The 19,642-nt window shown below is 60.0% G+C and overlaps 1 protein-coding gene across 1 annotated transcript in view; it reads right to left on the bottom strand.

The window, feature by feature from the left end:
- ttn.2 (titin, tandem duplicate 2) overlaps positions 1-19,642 on the bottom strand; it is a 144,223-nt gene that overhangs the window by 70,554 nt on the left and 54,027 nt on the right. The window contains exons 95-145 of the mRNA XM_077727514.1: positions 19,381-19,449; positions 18,315-19,226; positions 18,164-18,211; positions 17,279-18,043; positions 16,980-17,045; positions 16,844-16,900; positions 16,664-16,738; positions 16,477-16,524; positions 14,580-16,337; positions 14,049-14,099; positions 13,578-13,973; positions 13,185-13,463; positions 12,842-13,111; positions 12,626-12,765; positions 12,416-12,542; positions 11,857-12,123; positions 11,476-11,742; positions 11,131-11,394; positions 10,851-10,990; positions 10,646-10,772; positions 10,265-10,540; positions 9,725-9,991; positions 9,366-9,632; positions 8,573-8,712; positions 8,366-8,492; positions 8,023-8,165; positions 7,755-7,878; positions 7,402-7,668; positions 7,221-7,318; positions 6,988-7,156; positions 6,635-6,904; positions 6,289-6,555; positions 5,921-6,199; positions 5,429-5,837; positions 5,216-5,340; positions 4,862-5,128; positions 4,497-4,766; positions 4,117-4,416; positions 3,744-4,046; positions 3,467-3,654; positions 3,288-3,402; positions 2,914-3,201; positions 2,676-2,827; positions 2,452-2,599; positions 2,080-2,379; positions 1,697-1,984; positions 1,327-1,623; positions 1,043-1,229; positions 833-948; positions 445-744; positions 64-363 (exon numbers count right to left, since the gene is read on the bottom strand). Coding sequence (XP_077583640.1) covers positions 64-363; positions 445-744; positions 833-948; positions 1,043-1,229; positions 1,327-1,623; positions 1,697-1,984; positions 2,080-2,379; positions 2,452-2,599; positions 2,676-2,827; positions 2,914-3,201; positions 3,288-3,402; positions 3,467-3,654; positions 3,744-4,046; positions 4,117-4,416; positions 4,497-4,766; positions 4,862-5,128; positions 5,216-5,340; positions 5,429-5,837; positions 5,921-6,199; positions 6,289-6,555; positions 6,635-6,904; positions 6,988-7,156; positions 7,221-7,318; positions 7,402-7,668; positions 7,755-7,878; positions 8,023-8,165; positions 8,366-8,492; positions 8,573-8,712; positions 9,366-9,632; positions 9,725-9,991; positions 10,265-10,540; positions 10,646-10,772; positions 10,851-10,990; positions 11,131-11,394; positions 11,476-11,742; positions 11,857-12,123; positions 12,416-12,542; positions 12,626-12,765; positions 12,842-13,111; positions 13,185-13,463; positions 13,578-13,973; positions 14,049-14,099; positions 14,580-16,337; positions 16,477-16,524; positions 16,664-16,738; positions 16,844-16,900; positions 16,980-17,045; positions 17,279-18,043; positions 18,164-18,211; positions 18,315-19,226; positions 19,381-19,449 — 13,173 coding nt within the window. The remainder of the gene's footprint in view (positions 1-63; positions 364-444; positions 745-832; positions 949-1,042; positions 1,230-1,326; positions 1,624-1,696; positions 1,985-2,079; positions 2,380-2,451; positions 2,600-2,675; positions 2,828-2,913; positions 3,202-3,287; positions 3,403-3,466; positions 3,655-3,743; positions 4,047-4,116; positions 4,417-4,496; positions 4,767-4,861; positions 5,129-5,215; positions 5,341-5,428; positions 5,838-5,920; positions 6,200-6,288; positions 6,556-6,634; positions 6,905-6,987; positions 7,157-7,220; positions 7,319-7,401; positions 7,669-7,754; positions 7,879-8,022; positions 8,166-8,365; positions 8,493-8,572; positions 8,713-9,365; positions 9,633-9,724; positions 9,992-10,264; positions 10,541-10,645; positions 10,773-10,850; positions 10,991-11,130; positions 11,395-11,475; positions 11,743-11,856; positions 12,124-12,415; positions 12,543-12,625; positions 12,766-12,841; positions 13,112-13,184; positions 13,464-13,577; positions 13,974-14,048; positions 14,100-14,579; positions 16,338-16,476; positions 16,525-16,663; positions 16,739-16,843; positions 16,901-16,979; positions 17,046-17,278; positions 18,044-18,163; positions 18,212-18,314; positions 19,227-19,380; positions 19,450-19,642) is intronic.

Genomic DNA, 19,642 nt, shown 5'->3' with positions numbered 1-19,642 from the left:
ACGCCATTGACCACGGGGACGTCGACCGGCTCCGAGCGGATCGGCTACGGGGCGGAGACTCACTGAAGGTGTCCTTGGCCAGCGCCGAGTCTTCCAGCTCGCAGAAGGGGCCGACGCCCACGGCGTTCTCGGCCGCCACGCGGAAGACGTAGAGCGAGCCCTCGTTGAGCGGCGTCACCGAGTACTTGAGCTCTCTGACGGTGGTGTCCACCGCCTGCCAACCTTTACGCCGGACGTCGCGTTTCTCCACCACGTAGTTGGTGACGGGCGAACCGCCGTCGCGTTCCGGGACGCTCCACTTCAGGTCGGCGCTGTTCCTGCTGATGCCCGTCACCTCCAGCCAGCGGGGGGCGGAAGGCGGATCTGTCGGGAGGGGAGGAGGTGGCACGGTGAGGATGGCCACCGAGACTTAGTAGCCCGAGTAGCTGTATGGTTTGGGCTTACCGAGTCTCTCCTTGCAGAGGACCGGGTCGCTGGGCTCGCTGGGTTGACTTTCTCCGGCCACGTTGAAGGCTCGCACCCTGAAGGAGTACTCCTGCTTCTCCATCAGGCCCTTCAGGAAGTACTCGGTGAGGTTGACGCCCTCGGCCACGCGGATCCAATCCGCGGTGCCGCTCTTGAGCATCTCCACCACGTAGCCCTCGATCTTGGCTCCCCCGTCGTGTTCCGGCTTGGTCCACGTCAGGGAGCAGGAGGTCTTGGCCACGTCCTTCACCGTGGGTTTGCCGGGCGGCCACGGAGGATCTGACGGAAAAGTCGGGGGCTTTTCACAAATGCCGGAAAAGCCGGGGTGTTTCCCGCCCGAGGCGGCCGGGGTCCAAAGTCTTTTTACCGATGGGATCTTTAACCAGGATGGGTTCGGTTTCCTCGCTGGGTTTTCCGGTTCCGGCCAGGTTTTCGGCCAGGACGCGGAACTTGTACTTTTTCCTGGTGGGAAGGCCTTTGACCCTGAAGACAAAGAAGAAAGCATGTGTCAGAGCCTTGCCATCTGGTAGACTTGTACGGTTTCAAAGTTAAGTGCGATCGAATTTTCTCAAGAAACCTGTAGTTGGTGTCTTTGATGGGGAGCTTGTTGCATCGGATCCATTTGTCGTGGTCGGGCTCGTAGCGCTCCACCCAGTAGCCCGTGATCGGGCTTCCTCCGTCCTCGTCCGGCTCGTACCAGCTGAGAGTCAACGAGTCTTTGGCGATGTCGGATGGCTCCAGCTTGTAAGGGGGACCGGGGGTGTCTGGGAAAGACGGGAAGAGGGATCGAAACGCTCGTCTTCAAGAACAACTCAAAGCCACTTTGGTTCCGGTTCAAAGGATGCAAAAAAAGGTACACACCGAAGGGATATCTGGCAACGATGGGTACGTGCGCGGCCGGTGGGCCCACGCCATACTGATTCTCGGCAAAGACTCGGAAAATGTACTCCTTGAACTTGAGCAGGCCGCCGGCTCGGTAGGTGGTCTGCTTGACGGTGGAGGAGAGACGCTGCCAGACCTCGCTGTCGGCCGCACGCCGCTCCACTATGTAGTTGGTGATTTTGGAGCCGCCGTCGTCCCGAGGCGGGTTCCAGGCCAGGAAGCACGACTCGTTGGTGATCTCGGAGATATCGAAGGCGGCGGGGGGGCCGGGTTTATCTGAGGGGGGCGGAAAGGGACGTCAAAACAAAGAACACAAAAAGGGGGCCCGCCCCGGAACCTCTTGGCCTACCGAGAATGTTGACATCGACGGTGGCCGTGGCTCGGCCGCAGCTATTGGTGGCCTCGATGATGTAAGTGGAACTGTCGTCCCGTCTGGTCTTGGAGACGGTGACGGTGGAGTGTCCCGCTTTGGTGTCGATGTCCACCCTGTCGTCGGCTACGAGGACCAGGTCGGCCTTGGTCCACTTGACCCTGGGCTCGGGTTTGCCCGTCACCTCGGCGGGGAGTTCGATCTTGCTGCCGGCCTTGGCCGTCAGGCCGGCCAGCAGCTTGGCGTCCAAGTGGATCTCTGGCGGCTCTGGAGAAGGAACAACGGGAAACGACGGTTGGTTGGCCACCCCGCCCCATGGCAGACGCCGGCGACTGCCCTCGGGCTTTTCCCCCAGGTCTCACCTATGGGATCCACGGCCTGGATTTCATCCGTGGCCTTGCAGGGGCGGCTGGCTCCCAGTCGGTTGAGCGCTCGCACTCGGTAGGCGTACCACTGGCCCTCGGTCAGACCCGTGACCTGCAGCTTGAGCTCCGGGAGCAGGTCGCCGCAGGACTCCCAGCGGTCGCTGCCTCTCTGGCAACGTTCCACGTTGTAGCCGCGGATGCCGCTGCCGCCGTCGTACTTGGGGGGCTCCCACGTCAGGAAGATGCCGTCGGCCGACTTGTCCCTCCACCTCAGGTTCTCCGGGGGGTCGGGGACGGCTGGGGGTCAAAGGGGAGGACGCTCACCGATCCGCGTTTGGGTCCCGCCAGAGGAAGCGCTCGGGCACTCACTGGCCGGAGACGAGACGTTGACGGGTTCGTCTATGTACGCCGGCTCTCCCGGTCCGCACTTGTTGCAGGCCGTGACCTTGAAGAGATATTCTTTGCCTTCCGTCACGTCGGTGACCGTGGTCTCCAGGTCCTGGATGCCCGATGCCACCTGACGCAGGGAACGCGTGGGTGAGTGGACGCGGCGGCGGCGGAGGCGGCCGGAAACCTCGGCTAAGCTTCGGTACCTTGACCCAGGTCTTTCGGGAAACCTCTCGTTTCTCCACCTGGTAGCCGGTCAGGGGACTTCCCCCGTCGTGGTCCGGAGCTTCCCAGCTTAGCTGAACGTGCTGCCGGGTCACCTCCGGGACCTTAAAGTCTTTGGGCGCGCTGGGCGCGGCTGAAATAGAGCCCCGGGCAGACCAAAGGCCGTCAAGGGTGGCCCCGTACGCGGACGGGACGGAGGAATGGCGCGGCGTTCCCCACCGATGACGTTGACTTGGATCTCTCCGGAGACCGAGGCCACGTCGTTTTCCAGCTGCAAGGTGTAGGTGCCTTTGTCCGGACGGACGCTGGGGGAAACCACCAGCTCCACAAAGGTGAAGCGGGTGGCCACCGCCACGCGTTGGTCGTCCGCCGTCAGCTCCTTCTCCCCGAAAGTCCACTTGGCCACGGGGATGGGATATCCGCCGACGGGGACCCTGATGCTCAGCGGGTTGGGAACGATCACCTCCAGGCCGTCCTTGAAGGCGCTCAGGTCCATGGTGGGCGCGGCTGCGAAGGGGCAAAGCGGTGGCAAAGTGGCGTGAGGACGGGCGACCGCCGAGACGGGAAGCTCCTCCCCGCTCGCCAGCACTCACTGTGCGGGTCGTCGGCCAGCAGAGGTCCCACCACGTTGGACGGCTCGGAGATCCCGGCGGCGTTTTCCGCAAACGCTCGGTAATTGTAACTTGTTCCGTAGGTGAGGCCCGTGACCTGAAAAGACAACAATGTACTCGGTGTCCGGATTGGGAACGCAGTCTGTTTGAGCGAGCGCCACCTTAAAGAAGAGGTCCTGGCACAGGCGGGTGTTGCAGCGGAGCCACTTGTCCGTGCCCTCCTCGCGGCGCTCCAGGATGTAGCCGGTGATCACGCTGCCGCCGTTGCTCAGCGGAGTCTCCCAGCTCAGCTGCACCGAGTTCTTGTTCTGGTTCTGCCAGACGAGGTTCTGTGGCGGGCTGGGGCGCTCTGTGGGACACGGGGGGGGGGGGACAAATGGGAGGTGACGCCGCCATTCCCCGGGCTGCGCCGCCATTCCCCGGGCCGCCGGGACTCACCGATGGCATCCATGATCTTGATGGGGTAGGTGGCGGCGGTGGGCTTCCCCACCCCCGCTTTGTTCTCGGCCTTGACTCTGAAGATGTACTCCTTGTTCTCGATGACGTCGTTTATGACGGCGCTCAGCTCCTCGGCCGTGGTCACTTGGACCGGCGTCCACTTGACGGAGGTCCTGTCGCGGAGCTCCACGATGTACGAGGTGACGGGGGAGCCGCCGTCCGACTGGGGCGGCTCCCAGGACAGGCTGCAACCGAACTTGGAGACGTTGCCCACGACCACGTTCTGAGGGGGGTCGGGGACACCTGAAGAGGGCGACATTTTTCAATAACGACCGGAGACTTTGACCCGCCTTCCCGTCAATTTTACGCGTACCAAACTTGTTCTTGGCCCAGACGGGGTCTTCCGTCTCCACGAAAGGTCCGCTCCCCACTCGGTTTCGGGCGCAGACCCGGAACAGGTACATGGAGTCCTTCTGGAGTCCGATCACGGTGTACTCGGGACTCTCGGCGTGCTGGGTGGCCAGCGTCCAGGTCTTGCGTTTGACGTCCCGTCTTTCCACCACGTACTCTGTGACTTTGCTGCCGCCGTCGTCGTCCGGTTCGTCCCACGCCAGGCTGACTTCGCCGTCGGCGGTGTCGACCACCTGCGGGTTCTTGACGGGCCCCGGGACGTCTGGCGTGCGGGAAAAAAACGGGTTTGAGAGCGACCGTGCCGGCGCGGGCATTTGCGACGGGCCAGACGGAAATGGCTACCGATGACGTCCAGGTTGACGGAGGCTTGGCACTCTCCGTGTTTGTTGGTGACCACCACCTTGTAGCGACCCCGGTCCGACTTTTTGGGCTCCTTCATGCGGTACTCGGTGCAGTCCGTGGAGGTGTAGACGCTCTCCTGAGGCAGACTGCAGTCGTGGTACAGCCAGTCGGCCTTGGCTTGGGGGTAGGCGTTGTAAGGGACCGCCATGACCAGCGGTTTCCCCGCGTCCGTCACGTAGTTTTGGTCGGTGGTCTTCATCTGGGGTGCCGCTGCAAAAAGTCGTGAAAATGGTTTAGGAAAGATGGCCGGGCCAGTCAGTGTCTATCCTAAGCGAGTGGCTTCCCGCAAATACTTTGTTTCTTACCGGCCAGCTCCAGCTTGGCGGTGGCGTCTTTGTCCTTGACCACCACCCTGTACTGTCCCTGGTCTCGGGGCCGGATCTCGCAAACCTGCAGCCTGTGCACTTTCCCTTCGCTCATCATCTGGTATTTATCTCCCTGCACCACCGTCATGTTGTTCCTCAACCACTTGACTTCCACCCTGTCCTTATTGAGCTCCACCTCGAAGACCACGTCCGAGCCGGGCGGCTCCAGGGCGTCCTTCGGGGGCCTGACGATCTCCACCGGGGTCTCTGCCGGAAGACAATCCAGATTTGGCGGGGTCCGGACGAGGAGGAGGAGAAGACGAGGCTCCCCGGGGTGTCGGGCGTGTCTCTCACCTTCGACAAAGAGCCTGGCCCTGGATCGCTTGTCCTCCACTCCGCAGGCGTACTCGCACTCGTCATCCGGCCGGCACTCTCTGATGCGCAGGTAGCACATGTTTCCGTCCTTTTCTACTTTGTACCTGAAGAGGAGAGCAAGGTTATTTCCCCCCCCCCGGGATGTTCCAACGAGAGGTGGAGAAGAGCGGAGAGGACGCGAGAGTCTGGCACCTGGGACCTTCTCGGATCTCCCGTCCGTCCTTGTACCACTTGACCGCCGCCTTCTCTTTGGTCAGCTTGCAGGCAAACTCGGCGTCCTCGAACTCCACCACCGTCTGGTCCTTCAGCCGCATGGCAAAGTCGGCGGGCGCCTCGCCGATGATCAGCTCGGCCGCGGACTTGTCGTCGCCGGCCACCACGCTGTATTGGCCCTCGTCGGCCAGCGTGCAGTCCTTGACCGTCAGCGTGTGCTTGTCCTTGTCCACGCGGTAGACCAGGCGCTTGCCCAAGACCACCTCCTGGCCGGCCTTCCACCACTTCAGCGTGACGTTGTGGCGGTTGACCTTGCACCAGAAGCTGACCGTCTTCTTCTCCTGGGTGTCCACGTCCTCCAGCGGAACCACAATCCTCAAACGCTCCTCTGGGGGGCGACAAAATCCCACGTCAGGCCGGGCCATCTCGACGGAGCCACGTGGTGTGACGCTCTGCCGGCGTCCGGCTGACCTTTGACCAGCACCCCGCAGGAGCTTTTGGCCTGCTCCCCACGCTGATTGCTCAGCTGGATGGCAAAGTGGCCGGCGTCGGCCATCTGCGCGTCTTTGATCCTCAGCGAGAAGACGTTGTCTCGCTGGAGCAGGGCGTACTTGGCGCTCTCGAAAATGGTCTGGCCGTCCTTCAGCCACTTGGCCTTGGCCCCCTCGTCGTTCACCTCGCAGTTCAGAACCACTTCCTGGCCTTCGCCGGCCTCCGTGTCCTTCAGCGGCGTGACGATCTTCAGTTTTTCTGCGGACCGCCATCGGTGGGGTTAGCCTCCCCGCACACGCGGGCCCGCATCTCCGGTCCGTAGCCGTCCCGTGGCTCGGTCCACTTACCCAGTACGGTGAGCTGGGCGCCGGCCCTGGTGGTCCCTATCAGGGCCACGTACTTGCACTCGTCTCCCAGCTGACAGTCGGCGATGAGCAGAGTCCTCCTCTTGCCGTCGCCGCTCATCTGGTACTTGTCCCCGGCCTCCAGCTCCTTGTCCTCCTTCAGCCACCTGACCTCAAAGGTGTCTTTGGAGACGGTGCAGGTGAACTCGGCCTTTTGGCCCTCCACCACCTCCACGGCGCGCGGCCTGGACAGGAACTCCGCCGCCAGTTCTGAAAGACGCGGAGCCGGGTGAGTGGCTCGGCGGGTGGGCCAAGAAAAATACCGTAGGAAGAGCAAAAGAAGGCCTACCGTTAATCTTGAGGTTTCCGCAGGTTCTGACCCTGGGACTGAGCCTGCAGTTGTACTCGCCGGCGTCGGACATCTTCAGGTCCTGAACCAGGAGGATCCTCCTCCTGCCGTCCACGATGTGCTCGTAGCGTCCGCCCTCCGGCAGCTCCTCGTCTCCCTTGTACCAGGTCACGTCGGCGTCGGCCTTGGAGACCTCGCAGATGAGCTTGACGCTGTCCGTCTCCATCCCTTCCACGTTGGACAGGTTCTTGGTGAACCTGGCCTCCTCCTCTGTCAGAGAAAAAAGCCCCGCCGCCGCCGCCGTCAGCCCGAGTCCCAGTCTCCCGCCGGCCGTTTAGGGGGCCCCTCCTCACCGATGACCGTCAGCACGCCGGAGGTCTTGGCCGTCTTGGCGTCGCATTCGTATTCGGCCTCGTCGTCCATCAGCGACTTGTGTACGACGAGCACGTGGCGGCGGCCCTCGGCCGCGATTTCGTACTTCTTCCCCTTTCGGATTTCGCTCCCGTCCTTGAACCAGAGAACCTGGCGAGACGACCCGATGTGAGACGGCCGCCCGCCGAAGCGGAGGCGAGCGGGACCGACTCACCTTGACGTTGTCCCTGGAGACCTCGCACTCGAACCTGGCCGATTCCTTCTCCGGCACCTCCACGTCGTGCAGCGGCTTGGAGAACTCCACGCGGAGGGCTGCGTGCAGACAGGCGCGGGTTAGCCCGCCTGGCTCTTTAGCGGAGAGCTCGGCCGGGGTCCCCCGGTCCCCGGTGACTCACGTTCGACGTTGAGGAAGCAGGAAGTCTTGAACTCTTTGGCGGCGCAGGAGAAGGTGGCGGAGTCGTCCGGCACGCAGGCCTGGACGAGCAGCGTCCTCTTGCGTCCCTCTGCCAGCATCTCGTACTTTTTGCTCTTGTGGATCTCCTGTCCGTCTCGGAACCACTGCACCTCGGCGTTGTCCCGGGAGACCTGGCACTCCAAGGTGGCGCTGGACTCCTCCTCCACCGTCTGGTCTTCCAGCGGCTGGGTGAACTCCACCGGCGGCTCTGAACCAGAACGCCGTCGGTCAGCGCGGAGGCGGGACGGCGCCCGGGTCCCGCCCGAGTCCCGCCTGGACTTTTCGCAGCCCCACCTTTGACCATGAGTTTGGCTTCCGTCTGGCAGTCTTTGGTGGTGAGCCGGACCTGTCCCGCTTCCTCCAGCCGGACGTCCCGCAGTGTTAGGCTGTGGACTTTACCTTCTGACTTCAGCAGCACCTGCGGGTCCAAATGAAAGGGAGAAAGAAAGAAAAAAGGGTTTCGAGGGAGGAAACTGGAGCACCCGTGCTGCGCCGGTTAACAAGGCCGAGGTGCCGGATACGGACGGGGGACGGACGGGGGACGGACGGACGGCGGACTCACCCGCTCGCTGGCCTCCAATCGGACTCCCTCCAGGAACCACTGCACGGGGACGTCCTCGTAAGACAGCTCGCACTCGAAGGTGGCCGTCTCGCCGGCCGTCACCGTCACGTCGCTCAGCGGCCGCGCCAGGCCCACCACTCGGGCTGTGGGGGGCGAGGAGAAGACACATTATAGAAAACGGAGTGCATTGAGGCTCCCACTTTTTGTACAGAAAGAGTTGTCAAAAGTAAGAACGCGTTGAACTCCCAAGTGAGGCCCTTTTCTAGCCTTGCTCCGGAAAAACAAGATACCAAGGAGCCAAAGTGGAGGCCCCGGTCGGGCCCACACGGAAACATTCGGTCACCTTTGACGCGGAGCTGCGCCGAAGACGTGGCGTTGGCGGCGGCAAAGTCAACTGTCCCCGCCATGTCCTTGCGGCAGTCGAAGAGGATCAGGGTGTGCCTGGCGCCCTGCTCCCTGATTTCCACGTCCTAAAGAACGACACGTCAGGAGAGAGGAGGGTGGCGGGGCAGTGCCCGGGCTCGGGGGCGGGGGCGGGGCGCCAGCTCACGGCGGTGGGGTGGAGGGTCTCGCCCTTCAACTTCCAGGTGCCGTGGAGGTCCTCCTCGGAGATCTCCGTCTCGAAGGTGGCCGTCTCGGTCTCGGTGACCTCCACGCTGTAGAGCGGTCGCATCACCTTGATGTCGCGCTCTGCCACGCCAGCCGGGGAAGACGTTTGCGTTAGTGGGCGCAAGACAAAGTAAGGGGGGGGGGACGGGGGGGGGACTGGGTTCTATCATGTTATCGGCCGCAATAACATCAAATCCATTTCCCGGACCATCGAAACAATTTCATTGGATTAAAAGAACTGGATCAAATATTCCATTTTTTAAAAATTATTTTCAATATTAACATGGAAAACTGAAAATATTTCCATATATTTATTTTTAGATTTTACCAAATGCTTTTTGACCTAAAAACACCAAAAAATGATTAAAAATGACAATGATTGATTTAAAAAGGGGAAAATCAGGAAATATGATCTACGTCTCTACTCTTCATTTGAATTTGATCCTAAAATAGAAAGTCACCACTCGTGATTGACTTTCTCGGGCCACACAAAATGAGGCGGCGGGCCAGGTTTGGCCCCCGGGCCGCCACTTTGACACACGTAAGAGTTGCTGGAATAACTTGGAAAGAGGTGAAAAAAGTGGGGAGCAATCAAGTGTGGACTCTGTCCAAGCGGAAACCCCAGACCCCCCACCCCGGAAGAAAAAGCGGAACTTGGGACAAGAAGCGCCCCTCCAGAAAAGGAAGACGGTTCCAAGACTGGCCGGAAGGGGAAAAGGCCATCATCGACTGACCTTCGATGTCGAGTTGCGCCGAGGTGTTGTCGGTGGCGCAGTCGCAGCTGAAGGTGCCCTTGTCGCTCTTGGCCGCCTTGCGGATCAGCAAGGTGCGCTTCCTCTCGTCCGACTGGATCAGGACCTTCTTGGAGGCGAAGATCTCCTGGCCGTCTTTGAACCAGCGCACTTGGCCGTGGGCCTTGCTCAGCTCGCAGGACAGGGACACCTCGTCCTTTTCGATGGCCGTGTAGTTTTGGAGTTTGCGCGTGAAGTAGAGGTCGCCCTCTGTAAGACGTGGCGGCGGTTGATTGAAGGCGCGTGCCCCGCTGTCCCAGGCCACGCCCACGCCCACGCTTGGGAGGGAGCGACGTACTGACCCAGGACGGTGAGCATGGCCTCCGCCGACTTATCGGCCGCCTCCACCTTGATCATGGAGGTGTCGTCCACGGAGACCTCCTTGAAGGCCAGCGTGTGGAAGCGGCCGTGGTCGGCCATGTGCACCACCTTGCTGGGGTGCAGGCGCACGCCGTTCTTGTACCAGACCACGGGGACGTTGTCGTGGGACAGCTCCACGCTGAACTCGGCCGTTTCGCGTTCCTTCACCGTCACGTCCTTGATGGCTTTGAGGAACTCCAGACGGATACCTGACACACGAAAGAGCGTGTTGGCGATCCGCCCGTCCGGACCCGCCGGGACGGGGCCGACTGCGGCTGTCGAGATTATCAAGAGGGCGGAGCCCGGCGGAGCCCGGCGGAGCCCGGCGGAGCCCGGCGGGCCCCAATTCGACCGAGCTACGGCGGAAGAAGCGGCCGTCTCGAGACGGCGGCGTTTTCACAATACAAATAAGTACGGGCGTCGAAAGAGCCTGTGTTTTTTTTTTTTTTCAAGAGCCAAAGCGCATCCCTTCCGCTCGCTACCTTGGATGATCAGCTTCCCCGACGTCCTCTTGTCTTCGGCCTCAAAGAGGTACTTGGCCTCGTCTTCGTAGCGGGCGGATTTGACCACCAGGGTGTGTTTGTTTCCTTCCCGGAGCAGCCGGTACTTGTCGTCGTCGTCGGCGACGGACAGCGGCTCGGAGCCTTTGAACCAACGGAAGTTCTTGACTTCCCGAGACACTTCCAGCTCGAACCTGGCCTCGTCCTTTTCAAAGACGCTCACGTCGGCCAGCGGCGTAATGAAAGTGACGGGAATCTCTGTCGACCGACATCCATGTGGTTAGCGAGGTGGTTAACGAGGGGCCGGGCCGAGGGGCCGGGCCGAGGGGCCAAGGCGGTCGACCCGGGCCGTGCCGCGCTCACCCTTGACTTTCAGGTTGGCCGAGCATTTGGCGTCGGCGGCGTCGAAAGAAACCTCGCCGGTCTGAGGCAGCCGGCAGTTGTACAGCACCAGGGTGTGCTTGGCGCCGTCCTCCACCATCTCCACGTCCTGCGGACGCCCAAAGGCTTCTCAGTTTCAAGATGGGGCAGGCCACACCCACGTTCGGTTGGTGCCACTTTGACGTACGGGAGATGGACTCAGGACTTGACCGCCCAGTTTCCACTGGCCGTGCACGTCGTCCTCGCTCAGCTCCACCTCGAAACGGGCCGTCTCGCCCTCAAACACCTCCACGCCGTAGATGGGCCGCAGCACTTTGACTTGGCGGGCTGACGCGGAAGAGGGCCCGCCGTTTAGCCGCAAGAAGAGCGAGGGAGCGGGGAAGCCGGGAAGAGAGGGGACGGGAGGGGACGGGAGGCATGGCGCCAGCCGGGACGCCGGATCTGGCAAGCGCCGACTCGCTCTTTACCTTCAATGTGAAGCGTGGCTCCGGTCTTGTCCGTCCCGCAGTCGCACACATACTGTCCCTTGTCTCGGTGGGCCACTTTCCCCAGGACCAGCGTCCTGCGCGTGCCCTCCGCCTTCACGGCGAGCATTTTGGAGGGCTTGACCTCTTCCTGGTCGTGGTACCAGACCACCTCAACGTCTCGGTTGAGTTCACATTCCAGGACCACCTCGTCCTTCTCTACCGCCGTGTAATCCTGCAACTTGACCGTGAAGTAGGCGTCTCCCTCTGGAAAGGGACGGAGGGTGGGACCGAGGAAGCCGAGGCGAAACAAAGACGGGACAAAAGACGGAAAGACGCAAAGGTTACCTATGACGGTCAAGTTGGCCGCGGACGCGAGTCCTTTGGCCTCGGCCTTGATCTGGCAAGTGTCGTCCAGGGTCACGTCCTTGAGTTCCAGCACGTGGCGCTTTCCGTCCACGTGCCGGAAGACGGTTCGGCCGGGGTGGATTTTAACGTCGTTCCTGAACCAGGTGACGGGGATCTCCGGGTGGGAGAGCTCCAGTTCGAAGCGAACCGTGCTGCCCTCCTTCACCGTTTGGTCTTTCAGCGGCCCAATCACTTTCAGCCTGATGCCTAAGAGCGCCAAAGCGTGGCCGCGAGCCGGGACAGTGAGTTAGGGAACGGATGGGGGCGGCGCCGTGGGCGGCGCGGTGGGCGCATCAGCGCCGCCAGCGGACCGCCACTTACCGTCCACCGTCAGTCTGGCCTTGGACTCTTTGCCCAAAACCTCAATCCTGTACTGGTCTTCGTCGTCAAACTCGCAGCAGTTGATGACCAGCATGTGCTTCTTGCCGTCGTCGATGACGTCGTACTTGGCGTCGGGGGTGATGACGTCGTTTCCCCTGTACCACATGACCTTGGGGACGTCCCGGGTGACGGCGCATTGGAATTTGCCCTGCTTCTTTTCCGGCACGCTGATGTCCTTCAGCGGCACCACAAATTCCATGGGGATTTCTGAGGACGGAGGACGGCGAGAGGGCCACACACAGGGTGTCACCACGCAGTTCCCCGTCACCTCTGCCCACCGGAAACGTTAAGACAAAGATTGCGGGCCCCCAAGACCGTGGAAAAGCCACCAAACGGAGACGGACGGCGTCAACCGCCGGGGACAAAGAGCGCCGACCCTTAAGGCCGGCAAACAGAAATACCAAAGAAAACCCCAAGAGCGCCACCCTCTTTTGGACTCCAGCTCCTCTATCAAAGCTTACCCTAAAGTCAGCGCTGGCAAGTGGTCCATCTGGCTTACCTTTGACCGTCAGCATGGCGTTGGTGACGGCGTTGAGCGCCTGGTAGGACACCTCGCCCGCCTGCTCCAGCTGACAATTGCTCAACTTGAGCCTTCGCACGGCACCCTCCATCTGGATGTCGCAGTTCTAAAGGAAGGAGGAGGAGGAGGAGGAGGAGGAGCCAAGTCAAACGGCGAAAAGGTTTTTCCAGTCCGGGAATCGGACCTTACCGGGGATCTGGTCAGAGGCTCCCCTTTGAGCTTCCACTGCCCCGCGACGTCCTCCTCCGATATCTCCGTCTCGAAAGCGGCGTCTTCCTTCTCGAACACTTCCACGCTGGTCAGCGGCTTCAGTATCTCCGCCTCGCGCTCTGCCGGCACAAGTAGCCGTCCGTCGGGCCCGGGAGACGCCACCGGAGAGAGAGAGACCGAGGACGGCGTCCAAACCTCCTAGCGTGAGCTTAGCGGCGTAGACCTTTCCCTCCACCTCCACCGAGTAGTCCGACACGTCGTCGGGCTGACAGTTCTTGATGGTCAGCGTGAGGGTCTTGCCGTCCTTGACCATCTCCACCTTGTCGGAGGGGGTGACTTCCTTGTCTCCCTTCATCCACTTCCAGTTAGGCGTGTCCCTAAACAGCTCGCCCTTGAAGGTGGCCGTAGCCTTGGGTTTCACGTGCTGGTCCCTCAGGGGCTTGACCAGCCAATCCTTGATCAGCTCTGCGTGACCAGGGCGGGCGCTCAGAATCCCCAGAGCGAGGTGGACGGGAGGGACGGACGTCCGGGCACTCACCGGTCACTTTGACGTTGGTGGCGGTCTTGAGTTCCGTCTGGTCGGCCACTTCGCAGGAGTAGCAGCCGGCGTCCTCGTCCGCCGCGTTCTGGATGGTGAGGGCGTGGGCCAGGCCGATCACGTTGATCTGGAACTTGTTCTCCTGTCTTTTCAGGACCTCCTCGTTCTTTCTCCACACCACGTCCCTCTCCTTATTCAACTCGCAGGTCAAGTAGAGCGGCTGACCCTTCACGGCGGACATGTCCGGCTCCAACTCCTTGATCCATTTGACGGGGAGCTCTGTAGAGGAAAGAGAGAGAGAGACATAGAGGAACGAGAGAATCAAAGAAAAAAGCTTAAGCTTCAAGTCGAGCCCCAAAGGAAAGATGGGAAGGTCTGGCCTCGTCTACCCACCTTCCACCACCAGTTTGGCGGTGCAAGTGATTTCCTTGCCGGCATTCTTGGCCACGCAGGTGTACTCTCCCGTGTCGGAGAGCTGCACGTCCTTGACCACCATCTTGCGGTCTTTGCCGTCCGAGGTGAACTTGTGCTTGGGACTCTCGCGCAAGTTGCCGCCGTCCTTCATCCAGGAGGTGACGGCGGTGGACGGCGACACCTGGCACTCGAAGACGGCGTTGGAACCGATGGACTCGGCCTCCTGCAGCACGATGTCCTCCAGCTTCTTGATGAACTTGAGCGGGACGGCTTTCAGCTTGAATCCCCCGAAGGGTTCCTCCGGAGGCGAGGGGCCCTTCCCGCCGGGCCTCAGGCCCCTCCCCCTGCCTTCGCCGGGCGACGGCGTCAGCTTGGCTGAAGGACCGAGGAGAGACCTCAAAGGGGGTCCGATTCCCCGGTTAGGGTCCATCGGGCCGCCGGGAAACTTACCTTTCAGGCCACGTCCTCTTCCTCTCGCTGCTTCTTCTGTCGGTTGTCCTTCTGTTGAGAGAGAGACAAAACAAGGCATGAGTGAGTTTGAGGCGCAATCTCTGGGGTCTCAAACGCCCATGGCGGATGACGTTTCTACTTTAAATGGATTCAATGGATATCATTTTAAAAAAACTAAAAAGGGCAGCGAGTTTGAGACCCCTGTTGCCAATTTTGCAGTGGATTATCATGAATGTGTGGTGGAGAAATGAGAGTGAGGGATGGGAGATATTGGGGTGTTCTGGGAGTGAATGGAAGGAGGGAGGATGGGGGAGATTGAGTGTTGCACTGTGTTACTGCATCCAATGAAGTAAAAAAAATGACATGAAGATGAGACGGGACACACATGGACATCAATGACATCAATGAAATCACGACCAGTGAATGGAGGATCCACCAAAAGAAGGATGAGGCGGTATGAAGATGAAGCAGTGAGTGGAGATGATGAAAAGGGGGCGCTTCTTGACTGCGGCCCGCCCTCGGAGGTCTCACCTCTCCTGGTGGCCCCGGGCGCTTCCACGGCGCCCTCCTCCCCTTCACCTTCCCAGTCTTGATCGGGGACCAGTTCCCAGGCCCAGACCTCGTCCTCCTGGGGCTCGGTCGCCTCGTCCAGCCAAAAGTCCTCCTCGGTCACCTCCTCCTCCGGCTGGGTGTCCATCTTTTTCACCTTGACGGCGCTGGGAGAAACTTCTTTGGTCAGGGGGATGCTTTCCGGCGAGACGCTTTTGGGAGTCTTTTGGACGGCCGTCTTTTCCGCCTCTTTGGGCGAGGGGCTCTTCTTCAGCTCCACTTTCTTCGGGCGCTCTTCCGGCGAGGGGGCTTTGGGGACCTTTTTCAGGGTGACGGCTTCCGGGGAATCCGGCGACGGGCTTTTGGGCGTCTTCTTCAGTTTGTCCACGGCCGGGATCTTTTGGGGTTCTTTGTCCTTCTCCACTTTGGCGGAGGGTGACGGCGCCCTTTTCAACTGGATTTTCTTGAGCTGTTCTAGGGGCGTCAAAACCGGCTCTTTTTGCTCTTTGGTCTTGGGGGTGACGCGCTTTTTGGGCTGGGGCGGTGGAGTCTTCTTGGGGGGGACCGCTTGGGGGGGCTCCTTTACCTCCTCTGCTTTTTTCTCCTCTGGTTTTTTCTCCTGCGCCGGAAGGGTCTCGGGCTTGTCCGGTTCCTGCTCCGCCATCTTCTCGGGCTCTTTGGTGGCCGGGGGAAGGCTCTCGGGTTTGTCCGCCTCTGGCTCCTTTGTCTTCTCCTCAGTCAAAGGAGTGACGGCGGACTTGTTGGGCGGAGCGTCCGGCACCTTCTCTTCTGCTCTTTCCTCCGGAGTAGGCGGTGGGCGGCGGGCTGGCAATTCTGGCGCCTTCTTCTCTCGGCCCTCGGACGGCAGCTTTTCGGCTTCGGCGCCTTCTTTTGAAGGACGGGGGACGGGCTTGAGCTTGATCTTCTCCGGCTCCGGCTCGGGCTGGACTTTTGGAGTTTTCTTGAATTTTACTGGCGCTTTTGCTTCTGCCTCCTCGGGCTTCTCCTTGGGGAGCGCTTCTCGTGGCTTTGCCGGGGGCTCCCGGGCCGGCGCCGGCATTTTCTGGGCTTTCTCAGTTGGTTCCTCGGCCTCTCTCTCCACGGGGGTCCTTTGTGCCTTCTGGAAAGCCGGCGCGTCCCCCTCTGGCGCGTGGCCTTTGGCGGCGGGTGGCGCCTCTGTGGCTTCCGTGGGCTTCTGGAAGGGTTTGAGCGTGACAACTTCCGGTTCCTCTTTTTCCGAGGGCAATTTCTTGACCTTTTTCAAGGCGGCAGCAGGAGGGGCCGGCTCCTCCTTCTGGGGAACCTTGGGCGTTTTCTCCAAGGGAGGGGCTTCGCCGGCTTTCTCGCCTTCGGGGCTTGCTTTTGTGCGACTCCATTTGGACGGACGGTCTGGTTTTTCTACTTCTGCTTTGGGCTTTGGAATTTCCAGCTTCCTCTCTAGCTCGACTTTGTCTTTTGCCGTCCTCTCCTCTCCGGATCTCCTGGTGGTCACCGCCAGTTCCGAGGTGCGTTCTTCGTGCACCATCTGGATGATCTCCATCTGCGTGGTCTTGGTGGCCTCCAGAAGTCTGGGCTCTTCTGCGGCCTCCTCGGGCGACAGGGTGGGAATTTTCTTGAGTTGAAACTTTTCCAGCTCTGGCTCCACTTCCTCCCTTACGACCGGAGTGCTTTTCCTCAGAGTTGGAAGCTCAAAGGTCCCCGTCTCTTCCGTGGGGACTTTAGCTTTTTTTAGGAGGGTAGCACATGTTTAGGTTACCAAAATTCAACACAGACGGACGGAAAGACAGACGGACAACACATCACAGACAGCAAACTCCGGACGCAAAAGACCGAGTCGAAACAAATACTGAAAAGGCGTCGTCTGGTGCGGAGGAGCTCCTACCTTTCTTGACTCCTGCCGGCGCCTGCAGCGCTCCCTTGCTTTCACCTAAAGGAAGAAAAGATGATTAGCGGTGGAGCCGCATTTGCAAATGAAAAGGGAGCGGAGACCCAAAGGACGGACGGACGGAGGAGGAGGAGGAGGGAATGGTATAGAAAGCCCTTTCGGCGGGCTTTCAACAAACTACCTGGCACTTTTGCGGCTTTTTCTTCTTTGGGGGGCAGCTTGCTTAACTCTTCAGCCTTCACACCAGCTTTGGCGGCTTCGAGGGTGGAAGAAAAGAAAAGCAAAAAGCACAAGACGTGCGTTTAGCACCGCCGAGGATCCGCCGCCGGAGCGGCCACCGGCGCAAGAGCGTTGGGGGTACCTTTTGGCGGCCGCTCGCCGTCGTCGGCCTTTTCTACTCGGACGGCGGCTGCGGGCGCTTTGAGTACAAGGAAAGTTAGTCACGCTAACGAAAAGCTCTACTGGAGACTGAGAAAGTGGAAGAGGCGACTGACTACCTTCTAGAGGAACGCCGGGCTTCCCCGTGGCTTCGCGGGCGGGCGCTGGCGGCTCCTGCGCCGGAGCTTGGAAGCCAAACACAAAGACTGGTCAGAACCCACGTCAAAAAAAAACACGCGGGCCGACCAAGAGGTTAATGTGCTGGCTTTCGGAAGAGCAGTGCGCTGTGACGTTTGCTCCAAGCGGAGACTTGCACAGCAAAGACAAACGTGACCCGAGGGCGGAGAAAAACCCAACGACCGGTGGTCAAGTCACAAAAACACGTGATTGGTGACAGGCCACACTTTTTTCTGGATACCTGTGGAGACATTTTGCGGGGAAAGCCCGTCTTCTTGAATGGCTCCAGATCCTCCTTGTCTCAGATCTCTTTGGGCTTCATCTGTTACTGAAGGTTCTGGGAGCCCGGCCCTCAAAACCCTCTGACTTTCTGACGTTGCTTCACGGTGGGCTTCGAGCGCCGTTCCCCCTGCGAGATGATCTGAAGCGCTTTCTTCTGCCCTCACGTGGTCCCCAGCTAGAGCAAGTTTTTGCTGTTCTAGTAAATCTTTGGGTTTGACTTGATCTGATCTTACGGCCCCAAACATCAGCCGCTTGGCGTCTTCTCCGGGTGAGACAATGCTCTGAATGTTTGGTTTTTCCCGTCCTACAAATAGCTCCGCCCCCGTGCTCTGGTTGGGCGGCAAAGTCATCTCAAGTCCGGCCCGCTCCCCCGCCACTGTGCGAACGAGGGGCTCGACTCCTGTGGATGGCCCCGGAAGAGATTTTAGCACCGTGGCGTGAAAACCCTCACCGCAGACTTTCTTGGTTTCCAAGCGCCCAGGTGAAAGGGCGTGGCTTTGTGTCTCTCGGGATCCCTGCATGGATTTCTGTCTAACGGCGGACTCGGGCGCTTTGTCCAGCCCCACGGCCTCCGCTTGAAAGGCAGCTCCCCATCCGGGAGGGATTTCCGTGGCTTTCCCGAGGCCCAAACTCTCCCAACCCTCAGTAACAGATTGGCAGAGCCCAGGTTTTGAGATGGCGGGGGACTCTCCGTCCCCGTCTCGGCTCCCCGATAAACCGGAGGCTTAAGGGTGGCGGGAATGGTGACGCGAAAGCACCATCGATCGGCGCCAAGAGATTAGGCAAGAATATTTGTGTTAGTGCGCGGAAAGGACAATCAAGAAAAGAGGGTTTGGCGCTCTACCTCTGTCGGCCTCTTTCGCCGGCGTCTCCACGGTGGCGGGTTCGGCTTCTTCAAAAGAGACAAGGTTGGTACGCAAGATGTTAAGAAAGATGTTAGTATCCGAAGAGAAAAAACCATGGATGTGGAAGCAAAGGCCCGCCGGTGGCTGTACCTTTTTGTCCTTTTTCCCGTCCTTTTGGTAAAGACGGAATTTGAGGAGGACTGGAGTCTTCTTCCCGGGAAACTTTGCGTAGGATTTTCTGAGATGGGATCTCTGGCACTTTTGCCGGACTTTTTTCTGGGATGACTTTGGGCTTTCTGGGCTTTTTGTCGGGCGCCCGGCCACTCGGCGCCGAAGGTGCTTCCTCTTTGGGCTTTTCAGCGGCGACTCTTTGAGCCGCCTCGTCTGAGGTCACCTGGACTGCTTGGATTTCTACTTTGTGTTCGACCGGCAACGTTGGAGTCTTAGTCTCCTGGCTTTCTGGTGGAACTATCTGCTTCTTGTCCGGAACTTCTTCCTGGAGCTCTTTTGGTTCTGGGCTTATGACAGCGGTCTCGACCTTCTGGTCTCCGGTGACTTTGACCGCTCGCTCCTCTGCTTCCTGGTTGACCACCAAGATTTGAGTGCTAGTCTTCTGGCTTTCCTTCTGGCGGACGGTAGCCTGGCTTTCTCTAGAAACCAGGCGCCCCTGGGCCGGAACTGGTTCCTCCGACTCTTCCGATTCCTCGGTCACGACGGCCATCTCTAATCCGTGGGCCTCCGTCACCAACTCAGCCGCTCGGACTTCTTCTTCCTGGTTCACCACCGAGAGGCGAGCGTCCGACTGCCGGGTTTCTTTCCGGATCGTGGCCTGGCTTTCCTTTTGAACGATCTTCCCGGCCGGAACTTGCGCCCGGAGCTCTTCCGGCTCCGGGGTGGCCACGGCAGTCCCCGATAGCTGGGAGCTTTTCGTCCGCGTCTGGATGGAAGAAACCCGGAGCCGTTCCTCCTGGTAGGAAACTCGGGCTTGAGCCTTTGTCTCCACCTCTGAGGACACGAGAGGTGGCGTTTCCATGGCTTCCTGCTGCGGCCCGACTGGCTCGGCTGAAGCAGCGAGAGCGGGCGTCATAAGGCGACGCCAAGAAGCAAAGACGGAATAGCACAAAGAATGGTGAGACGCGGCCAACGCCACCGCGACGACGACGACAACAACAACAAGCTGAGATTTAGTATTTTGAAGGCGTCTCTCTGCTGATACCTTTTTCTGGAGGAGTCACTTTCTTCTTTTCTTCCGGTTTTGGGGATGAAATCTTCTGAGCTTCCAAGCCTGGGAGAGCGCCACCCAAAAATTGAGGAAAGAAAGAGGAGAAGATTAATTAGAAGGCCAAGAGCAAGGCTTACAAGAGTTCTCCTGCTGCACGGAGAATCACAAGCGCAACATTTCCAACGCAAACGCATCGCAAACGTGCTTGCATGACAACAGTTTTAACAAGAAGAAGTACAGAAGAAGTTGAATGCTT

The sequence above is a fragment of the Stigmatopora nigra genome, chromosome 11 (assembly GCF_051989575.1).
Source record: "Stigmatopora nigra isolate UIUO_SnigA chromosome 11, RoL_Snig_1.1, whole genome shotgun sequence".
In the NCBI taxonomy this organism is placed as follows: Eukaryota; Metazoa; Chordata; class Actinopteri; order Syngnathiformes; family Syngnathidae; genus Stigmatopora; species Stigmatopora nigra.
Note: the sequence above shows the minus strand (reverse complement) of the source record. Positions and strands in the feature narration are given on the sequence as shown.